The following is a 10700-nucleotide window of genomic DNA, read 5'->3' as shown; positions in this document are numbered from 1 at the left end:
ATAAACACACACTAATGAGCGTTATTGTTGCAGACATTGCTCACTGAAAGGATTGTAAATCAGACATGGGGGAATTTGCCAAGGGACTAACATTCAAGTCGCGTGTACGCGCCTCTATGTGTGTGCGTGAGAGCGCGTGTGTATATATCAATGCGCCACGCTTCAGCGCGCTCTCTGAAGGGAATAAGTGGGAGTGGGAGAGGAGAGGGGCGACAGTACGGAGGAAGATCCAGTCGGATAAGTAGCTCGTCCCCAAGAAACGGGAGGGCATCGTCGCCGAGGTCCATTGCACCTGCTGCAACTTGCTGCTGCCAACATCTTCCTCATGTCCAGCGGGTGAGTCATGCGACACGATCAATGCACTTCTCGGTTTTCTTCACACGATCTTCCTCTCATGCCATTATTTTACCAGGAAGACTGTCATATTCAGATTACCAGCAGAATATTATGTTATGATGCTGCGTGGTCAACTGTCAACGTTTTTAAAAAATAAGAAAACCCGAAAGATGAACACAAATCAATAAATCTTCTTGCGTTGTTGTTGATAAATTATGAATAGGCATTTTTAACTTATCTTGCGCACAGAGGAGGCAGTTGGGCTTCACGGCAGATGGAGAGACAAAAGAAGAAACCGAGTGAAAAACTGAGACAAAGGACGTTAGAAATCGTTTTGCCTCGACACCGGCTGCGTCTGCTTCACAATTGGGACGCTTAATTTAATCAGAAAAGCCATAACATGCTGACGTATTTATTATTTATTCTAATATTGCACGCAAGAAAATGGAGTGTGTGTTGAGAGCATCTGAATCCAAATCGGCTAACGGCATGTCAGACCACTACCTTTATTTTATGTCATATAGTCCAATTGTTCGCTCTATATTTCGTTAAAATTGGAATTAGTTTGAGTTCTCATGATTTGAGTCTAATTCTATAACTAAGTTGGCCTCGTGATATTATTTTCATCTTGTAACAATAAAAATTGTTACCTGCTCTCTAACTAATGATCATCGTTATATTTGATCACAGTTTAACGATGGATCACACTTTCCTGCCTCGTTCCATCTGGACCGGTGACAGTAAATTCCTCCAGCATCCGGCGGACCTCTACACCAGTGTGCTCGTTACGCGCAGCATCCCTGCAGGCACGTGCTTTGGTCCATGTGTGCTCCAAAACACCTTCTACGAGACCATCGCCTTCATAGCGCAGAAATCATGCGACAGGAGAGCTAAATCATATGTGTTCAGGGTGAGTTACAACATGGACATTTTAACGTATGTATCTCATGACATTTTAAAACAGCTTTGCTTTAGTTAGTTATAATATAACCGGGCTGGCGAATTAATGACCAGACCACATTCTTTTTCATATTTTAATTTGGACTGAATTCCCCTATTCTTTTTTGAATGAGACTATTTTTGCATTATTTTTGTTTGTCGTGAAGCTGCTTGTCTTGGTTATTATGTCAAAGGGATTTTAAAACGTGGATTAAATAATATTTTCTATTTGTAATCATTATATATATTTTTTTAGGAATTTCAGGAAAGATACAAGAAGATTCTTGTAGACGATTCAAATCATGGAGCTCGAGTAAAATGTCAATGACGTCTGTCAACAGGTGGACCCCGAGGCCATGCGCAATTCTGCGCTGGTGCTGTCCTGGCTGCGGCTCGTACAGGCTGCGCGCAATGGAGAGGAACAGAACACAGAGGCCTTTCTGAAAGCGGGTCAGCTGTATGTGCGGACCATCCGGGACATCCGGCAGGAGGAAGAGCTGCTGGTGTGGTACGACCAGGAGCTGTCTCACCTACTGGGCTTCACAGACATGATGACCGGGGGATCAAGTGAAGGTGAGGCAGAGGGTCAGGGTACTGGCTGGCCTTAGTGCCTGGAGGCTAGACTTGAGCTTTAATTATGAAGCCACTCTACATCCAAATAAAAATAAAGCATCAGATTGAGTATTTCATAGCATAATGAGCCATACTGTTTGATGGGACGAAGTACATTTAAATTAAATTGTACGTTATGGATTTATCTGTATAGTCGTGTGTTTTTTTGTGGTCTTTTTCAGAGTTCAAATGTGGAAGATGTAACCAGGTTTTTGAGAATGAGAATCCTTTCCTCGCTCACTGCCGATTCCTGTGCACTCAAGTAAAGACTGACACCTGGAGCCGCGAGATGTACGAGCACAAGCATGTGGAAATTAAGAGGCAACGCCGAGTGACAGATTTCCACAACATCGCCAGAGATTTGGAACACAAAAAATCGGGCAGCAACGAGGATGCGGAGATTTTCCCCAAGAGAAGGAAACACGAGGACACTCTCTATCCCAGGGGGCGGAAAACGGTTCTGTTGGAAAAAACAAATATTTCCAACGATGACAATATTACACCGCTGATTAAAGGCTACGACCAATCAGCAGGAGAGGCATCTTCCTCTGTGGGGAAACTGAAATCTGATAAGATTAAACCGGATAATTTGGGATATAAGAATGACGGCTTTACGCACGACAGAGAGATGCAAACAGGCGAGAGCTCTGGTTTGCACTCAAGCAGCAGCAGTGCATTTTCTCTGGTCCTGTCCAACAATCGGGGGGAGCAGAAAAGCGCTTTCTGTAAACCAAGTAAAAGAACTTCCCCTATTGACCCCGAGGCGCACCTCATCAGTGCTTCAACAGCCCCCCCTCGGCGCTTAGAGGAGATGACTGACTCCTTCACCTCCAGGACTCTTATGGGATACAACAATCTGATGGCATCCAACATCCTGAGCAGTGAGTTGCATACCGTGCCCTCCCCGGTGGCATTAAACAATGCTTTCCATTACGCACCGGAGCACTGGTCCAGGAGCATTGGCGCTCAGTTGCAGAACACATCTTCTCTCACGATCCTCCCGCCGACGTTCACCTCATTCGGCGTGTCGGTGCAGAACTGGTGCGCCAAGTGCAACCTGTCCTTCCGCATGACCTCCGACCTCGTTTTCCACATGCGCTCTCATCACAAGAAGGAGTTCGCGGCGGAGTCCCACGTGAGGAGGAGGAGAGAGGAGAAACTCACCTGCCCGATCTGCCACGAATACTTCCGGGAGCGACACCACCTGTCCAGACACATGACTTCTCATAACTGAGACCAGAAGGGACGAACAACCCTTCATTTATTTCCTAAACGATGCTCATATTTAACAGGTTTAGACTCCATTCACGGTGAGACTTTGGTGTATTTCGGGGAATGTATAGGTAAGCTGTAAAGAGGATAGCGAAACGGACACTCATGGCCATCACAGACTGTCCGCTAGATGGCGATAGAGAGGTACGTTTCATCTGAGCTCAAGTCCTGTGTGTTAGGTTGATGATTATTTTGTGCCTTATGGAACTCAGGAGGGAAGAAACAAGGAGAGATCTCGAGAACAGCTCATGATTGTCATAAATAGATGTGGATTGAGTGTTTTTGCAGATTCGTTTTGAAATCTAAAATGATGAAAATGAAACGGACGTGTCGAGTATTTTGTTCCATCATGTCTGTTTTTTCGGCTCCAACAGGCGGCGACTGAGACCAACGTTTCTCTTTTCCCTATAGATCGTTCAATATAATGAACATCTATAAAACATGTCTGCTTTGTGATGACACTGCCCTGAACGATACCAGTGTAGTACGGAAGGGGGTTAACATCATTATCTTCATTCACTCCTTGACTGTGAGACAACAGTGTTGTTTAAAAGATGCATCAATATTATATCTGCCTGTCATTTCAGATGTTTCACCCAACATTTCAGCAAGCTATATGAATCAATGAGCTGAAAACAATAATAAGCTCATTTCAAGGCTGCCACCAAAAAAAGAAGAAGAAATCACGTTAAAGAGTTTCCATAGTTATCATTCATCTACAGACTTGGATGGAGTCCACATGAGCCTTTGATTTTGTGATTTTATGTTTCTCCACCCATAGTGAGCAGCTTACGTCCCATTCAGGTCAGGCTGCCGACAGATGGACATAAATAGCCGTCTCTGTTGCAGGTAAATGAGGCGGCAAGAAGGCATGAAGTTCATGGGAAAGTCAAGCCTCGACCCTGTTCAGTCACTCTGTAACATAAGCAGGGGTGTAAACCCGCCCACTGGTGTTGTATACTTTTATTTAAGTAACAGAGTTTATCCTCTAGTTTCTTCATATCCCAAACTGAAGATATGTTTTATTACGGGGAGTAAAACCTACACAAGACATGAAAAACACACTCTAAAAATCATACTTGAACAAATATACAAAAACATGTTCATGATCTGTCTTTGAGTTTTAAAACTTCATTTGTCTTAAGCAAATAATATTTGTGTCGAGACTAAAATTGACTTCTTGGCTGAATAAATGTTCTAAAGGTGATATGGAAACTGGTAAAAAATAGTGTTCTTACTTTCTAAAGGAAAAATAAGATTTTAAAAATAAAATAACCAGTGGCCCACAGGATTAAATGGGTGATTAGGAGGCACAGTGTCACTCTATTAAAGCGATGTCCTAATGAACAGAATTATTCGTGCTCGGTATTCAGTGAGGAAGGAGCCAATTCAGCCCAGACAGAGCATCCTCTGTTGTCTAATAATGGCTGTATTGATCTCCTTTAATTGAACAGTCATCAAGGGGAAAAAAAAAATATTGTTCTTGGTTCCCCACTTTCCTCGTTTGGTTCAGGCTTTTAGGACGTTAGGCTGAACACGAGCCGAGACGACTGTGGTTTTCTCTGCTGGAGTTGACCGTTGTAAGCGCTCTCCTGACTGTGATTGCGGTTGACATGGGGTTCACTTTGTAAAAGCAGACTGTAAAAGGGATCAGTCAGGAAATGAGGGGAAAAAATGAACCTGGATGTGTTCATTACAATTGGACCAGCTTACTCTGAAGCTAAAACATACATTAATAAAACATTATTCATAATAACCATCATTACAGTCATTATCATAATTTAAAAGGAGGTTAGACCCCATAAATGGTTCATTCATAACAACATCTTTTATTTGTTGAACAGTTTCACAGGCATTTAGTATTTCCGATATTCATCTGTCTCTCTCCGTCATCCTTAAATATGGATTATGTGAAAACTTTAAGATGTCCTGTTTACATTTTATACTTCCTGGTTTTACAGACAAAGTGTTTTATTATCACACAACATTAAATCCAGTGGGATTTAATTACTTACTTTTATGACAGTGATCAATAGAAAAAAACCTTTTAGTTAAATTGAAAATAGATCTCTACAAAGTGATCTATATTAATTACAAATATAAAAGATTAAATACATACTTGCAAAAGGTATTCAGCCCATAATAATAACAAAACAAATACAGTATACTATCACTGACTGGTGCAGCCGGTTAGTTTTAGAAGTCACATAATTAGTAAATCCAAATTTTGTTGAGTCAATGTCATATTCATAGAGATCACGTTGACATTAAAGGGTTGTCTTTTGTTTGTTAGTGTCCAAAAAGATTACACATTAAATCACATTTGCTTTCAGGCAAAAAAACACACACACATACAACAACTTCTAAAGAGGGGGCATACTTTCTATAGTCTCTTTATATCTAATGGACAAAGCAACACACACAGAAGGGGTGGCACAATTTGTTTTTAGGGATGAAAAAAGGTGACTCCATACAAGCCAAAAAACGTATAGAATTATTCTCGACTGCAATACACAATATAAGGGCTCAATATTGTGCTCCTTTTGCCCCAAGTTGCAAATGAATGTCTCTGTCATTGTGACAAAATGACTGTTCAATCTCGAACTTGAGAGCAACCGGTTCTTTTAAACAAATTCGGTTTAAACGCTCAAGGCAGAATAACAAGAGTAATTAAATAATAATCAAAAAGGCTTGCGCTGTCAGTTTGTCACCACATGAGCCACATTCTTCCTCTTATGAATAAAAGTGAAGAGCAGTTGATTTAAAGAGGTTGAAATCTGTTTTAAAAAAACAAAAAGGCTATTTAGGAGAACATCCTGCACTTGCACATGTTCAGCTTTTAAATGGAGGGCTAGAAAAGGGGAAGCGCACCATGTTTTGATGTTCAAGTGGCTAACGTCCTAATAGGTGCGTGCCTGCTTCCTCCGTCAACCATTAATCCACGGCAGCTGCATCAGCCACATTATTTGCTGGACAACAGACTTCTGAGCCTTTGGTGTGGGGTAAAGGGAGTTAAGGGGGCTTTCGGGGAATGTTGGCTATCTTTGAGTGGAACCTTCCTGCTTTTGTACAAAGTTATTTTGGAACAGTGGTGCCCTTTTAGCTTTGTTTTGACAAGGCCCCCCCAGAATCAAACGTTATACGCAGTAATGACCAAGAATAACACAAAGTGTACGAAACAATAATATTCTAGCTCGAGCAATGGATTAAATTACTTTTTTAATTCTACCTTTTTCATAATTTAAACAATACACATGTACAAAACACCATCTCATCTAAAATATAGTAATTCATAACCTAGTAAACATGACAAATTATTCTTAACCAAGTTTCACATTCAAAGTATAAAAATATTTCTGGTTTCATTATAAGATTCTTGAAGTGTTATGGGGGTTGGTGGGTGTAAATGAATTCCAGATGCTCTCTACGATCTGTTGGATATTTCCTTTTTAAGATATACAGAGCAAGAATGTAGAATGACCTTCCATTCTTGCAAACAAATGAGTGTTGCGTGTATGTACACTATGATATATGATTTGTTTAAAAGTAAGAACAGATATACACAGAATGCCAAAAATGAAGAAATATGTTTCTCAACCTCTGTCATCTTTGTGAGACTGAGTAAGCTGCCCGATGACTCGATGATAAAGTCTTTTATTTATAGCCCTCGTGTCCAAAGAAAACATGAACACAAAGTCACTGTGAGCTTTTTGAAAAGCAAGAACATTCTGAGATAAAAGAAAAAACGCTCTTGTCCATGAAATGTTCAATATTATCTCAAACACAGAATCAAAACAACTGAGTTTCTTGGACATGTGGAGCCCTGACATTACACGTGTGACTCTGTTCCTCTTGCTAAGCCAGACGCCAGACGCCAGACAATGTGCCTCTTCAAGTCTGCTGCCGCAGGGCAGAAGAGATGGCAGTGATTTCTCTACAGCCTATGTTCCTCGAGGAATAACACCAGCCAAAGTGACTTTGTTTCTCAGGATCAAGAAACCACTGAACAAACAGAGGTATGGTTCTGGCTGTGCGTGTGTAGTCCTGTTTTATGTTCCTCTCTACATCCACCCTGTTTTGTCCTCTGCCCCCATTGACCACCCCTTCCTATCTGCAGGAGCAGGACTGGACGGACATATTGGGGTAAATCTTGAGCACTGGATTCCTGGATTCATCCTGGTAGAGCACAGCCAGGGGACTCATCTTTTCTGGGACGCAGCAGGGCTCAGGAACTCCGGGGATGATCCCAACGGCACGGACTATACTCTGGATGGTGGCGTGGTTAGACGGCCTCGCCACCTGAGAGAGTTTGAGTGGTAGGGAGAGGCATGCACAAGGAGAAGGAGAAGAACAACACACTTTAGTTACTCAATACAACCTGGTCATGCGGTTGTGGAATGACTTAGGAGTTTTCGCTCATACCTTGTGCATTGGGAAGCCACATGTGCCAGCGCAGTAGTATGCATCAAAGGCTTTGGGTGCTGTAACCCACTCGCTCCAGCCAATGTCTGCAAAATCTACTCTGAGGTTCCTCCTGGAGCATCCTCTGTGCTGGGAATCGCCCCACTGCCTCCTTCTGGCTTTACGCATCGTTTGGTCATCAAAACTCAGAACAGGCGACTGAGAGTTAGCACTCCCCTTGTGCCCTTTTCCATCCTTTCCCTCGTTTCTCCACTCATGTTTTCGTCCATCACTGGTAGTCGGCATTTGACTGTCTTTGATTATTTTCTCAGTTGAGTCATCAGCTTCGAGCCCCTGTGATTTTCTTTCTCCTTGTTTGAGAACCAGAGGTTCTTCATTATCATGCACTCCTCTACCTTGATCCACTCCTTCTTCCTCCTGGCTCTTTCTCTTATTTTCCTTCCGTCCTGATTTAGGTTTGAGTGCCATGTACCAAGTGCTCTCCCAGAGGTCATCCTTTCTGTACCCATCAGGCCTGTAGTCAACCTCAGGCAGCTCATTGTTCTGGATGGGGACAAAGAGCAGAGCTGTTTCCCTTCTCTCTCGTCCTTTTGACTCTGGTGAGGAGTTAGGTCTGTGAGAGGAATGTGAGGCCTCTCCTCCGTCGTTGAACGGGTCATATCTCTGAAGGCTTGCAGCCACGCTGTTGGGCTCGGCCAAGGCTTGGTCATTAGCATACAGCAACAGATAGGGCAGGCTTCCACCAGGCAGCGCCCCCTCTGGTTTCCTGTGGTAGTCCAACTCCACTGACACCAGGAGATGACCCTTGACCCTGGCCTCCTTTATGACCTGGGTCACATCTTTCATCTGCCACACCCCTCTCCTGTGTGGGTGGAAGGTCACATTGCCTAGAAGTGACCCCATTGGCCCAGATCTGACCTCTGACCCATAGGAGACAGCACGAAGGAGCAGGCTGATGGACGGAGAAGGGTGGACGGCTGAGGAACGACAGGATGGGCTTTTGAAGCGTTTACAGAACCAGAGTTTTTGATGAGGGCGCCGATCGAGCAGGAAGTGGAATGTGGCAGAGAGGATGACCTCTGAGTCCTGGAGGGTTGTAAGGTTCAGGTACACCGTCCTGTGCTCAGAGGAGTCTGCAAAAACAACCAATCAGTCAGTGGCAGGCAGTCAGGTGAACCTGACAACTAAAACGTTTTGTATCAACAGAATAATGTATTCTCAAGCATTTCATAGAGGAACAGTTATCTACCTCACAGGTGCTTTTATGTTTTAAGAGGATGAAAGAGCAACAATTAGATGTATATGTCCCACTGGCCTTTTGCTGTGGAGTTGACAGATCCATACTGATGGACTGACATATTTGGCATAATTAGATGATAGTAACCAGGAATGTAACCCTATTTGAATTTAAACATTTCTAAGATTATTTAACAGTAATTTAAGATGAAGAAATGACTGAATAAGGAAAGAACCAAGTTTGTATCGAATTGCACTAAAAGCACTTGTGCTTGCTTGAGAGGTGGGACTATTAAACACCTTTGCTTGTTCTGTGCTACATGACTGAGCTGGCTGGTAGGCGGCAGCCTGCCTTGGTACCAAAGGTGCCCTTAAGAGGAACCAGACTCTCAGGATCTGGCTGGCAGGGGTGGAGGGGGTGAGCAGAGGGCTACATATTCACGATGAACATTAACTTCAACAGCAGAGTTATTGTTCATTGTATAAGAGTTCAGCGGAAGTAGGGACTGACTCAAGAGATATACATTACCTCGGATTCAGCCTGCATATGGAAATGCTTACCTCAGTTTCTCTTAAAGTTTTCCCTTAAGCCTAATACAGCCAGCACTGTCTGCCCAGACACCAATACATAATCAACTGTTTTAACAGATCGAACATTGTTGTGAAAACTCTCTCACATCCCTCCTTGGATTACACTAAAAATACACACGTGTTATGATATGCCATCCGATAACTATGTGGATATAAATGTCTATGCGTTGTGTTTATAAAAACAGCATCAGACAGAGAGGAGCGACTGTGCTTTAAGCCCCCTGACTCCAGGACCTGGAGTCACACATGTCCTGCAACCACAACAGGAACGCAGAAGCCACGACAACGACCCGTTGCAGCGCGTAACTGCCGCGGAGGTTTCACAAGGATAAATAGAAGCTTTGCATTGCTTGCAAGGAGTCGCGTGCATTCCTGCGCGTCTGTGTTGCGGTAATTGACCAGACTCCCCAAAGAAGGGCACAGCTGCTGCCGCTAACACAGGGTGCCCCAGAGCGTCCCAACATCATTTCAATGCATTCTCAGACTGTTCCCAAAACAATCCAACCTATTTAGAGCGTCTGTCCGAGCAATGCAGCCCCACTAATCGCCTTTAATAACCATCAATGGAGAGGATCAGGGGAGCTTTCTGAATACTGCATTTAATTTTTCGCTTTGTTTTGCGTCGGATTACTGGTGCGCTAATGCCACCGGCTTTTTTGTTCCATAATGAACACACACGGCCTTGCGATACCTATCGATTGCGTTCTGAGGGCAGGTTTATCAATGTCTTCACACACCTTGGCTGGTTCTGAAACTCCTCACAGTGTTTCCCTCTCGCAGGCGGTTTCCCCTGTTGTATTTCTCGTACAGTTTTGACATGTGCTTGGAGACCATGTCCTGGTCCAGGTCATCTGAGAAGTCCGAGGAGGGCTGGAGGGAGCTGTCCCGTGCGCTCCCAGAGCCCCCTTTGATGATTCTAACTGATGAAGCACCCAGGAAACAGTTTAACATCAGCAGGAACAGGTGGGAGGGAGTCATACTCAGAGCTGCCATTTAAGTGCTGAAATTAATACAAAATCTAAATCCACGAGGCAAACAGTGCAGACAAATGTCCCAAACGATCCAAGGTGGAGTATAAAGAGGCGCCAACACAATCCGGACCAAAACGTCTGTGGGTGAATGTTCCACCTCTCCTCTCACTTCTCCGCTTCGTGCTCACTGAGCCGACCCACTCCTGTGTGTCAGGCTGTGTGGGACGTGGATGCTGAATGGGTTAGTCCGGGCAACAGTTGCTGCTACTTTTACACTTGCGTCTGTGTGACCGCCAGAGGCTTGAGGGGGTTATACTGGAG

The 10700-nt window shown here is 43.7% G+C and overlaps 2 protein-coding genes across 2 annotated transcripts; one reads left to right on the top strand and one right to left on the bottom strand.

Annotated features, from left to right (window-relative positions):
- The first annotated feature begins 1033 nt into the window (after positions 1 to 1033).
- prdm8 (PR domain containing 8) lies at positions 1034 to 3121 on the top strand. Its single transcript, XM_034552708.1, has 3 exons — positions 1034 to 1246; positions 1617 to 1848; positions 2070 to 3121. The coding sequence occupies exons 1-3, from the start codon at positions 1034 to 1036 to the stop codon at positions 3119 to 3121; spliced, it is 1497 nt and encodes a 498-aa protein (XP_034408599.1).
- Positions 3122 to 7266: 4145 nt separating this feature from the next.
- gdf10a (growth differentiation factor 10a) lies at positions 7267 to 10401 on the bottom strand. Its single transcript, XM_034552423.1, has 3 exons — positions 10146 to 10401; positions 7582 to 8714; positions 7267 to 7458 (listed from the first exon to the last, which is right to left on the bottom strand). The coding sequence occupies exons 1-3, from the start codon at positions 10399 to 10401 to the stop codon at positions 7267 to 7269; spliced, it is 1581 nt and encodes a 526-aa protein (XP_034408314.1).
- Between the last annotated feature and the right edge of the window lie 299 nt (positions 10402 to 10700).

Source organism: Cyclopterus lumpus, chromosome 15, assembly GCF_009769545.1.
Source record: "Cyclopterus lumpus isolate fCycLum1 chromosome 15, fCycLum1.pri, whole genome shotgun sequence".
Classification (NCBI taxonomy): Eukaryota; Metazoa; Chordata; class Actinopteri; order Perciformes; family Cyclopteridae; genus Cyclopterus; species Cyclopterus lumpus.
Note: the sequence above shows the minus strand (reverse complement) of the source record. Positions and strands in the feature narration are given on the sequence as shown.

Excerpts from the sequence above, each read along its gene's own strand:
- prdm8 (XM_034552708.1), top strand. The coding sequence starts at position 1,034 with ATGGATCACACTTTCCTGCCTCGTTCCATCTGGACCGGTGACAGTAAA. Across the intron at positions 1,247-1,616 it reads CTAAATCATATGTGTTCAGG|GTGGACCCCGAGGCCATGCG; the intron begins GTGAGTTACAAC and ends GTCTGTCAACAG. Across the intron at positions 1,849-2,069 it reads GACCGGGGGATCAAGTGAAG|AGTTCAAATGTGGAAGATGT; the intron begins GTGAGGCAGAGG and ends GGTCTTTTTCAG.
- gdf10a (XM_034552423.1), bottom strand. The coding sequence starts at position 10,401 with ATGGCAGCTCTGAGTATGACTCCCTCCCACCTGTTCCTGCTGATGTTA. Across the intron at positions 8,715-10,145 it reads GAGTTTCAGAACCAGCCAAG|ACTCCTCTGAGCACAGGACG; the intron begins GTGTGTGAAGAC and ends TTGTTTTTGCAG. Across the intron at positions 7,459-7,581 it reads GTGGCTTCCCAATGCACAAG|GTGGCGAGGCCGTCTAACCA; the intron begins GTATGAGCGAAA and ends AAACTCTCTCAG.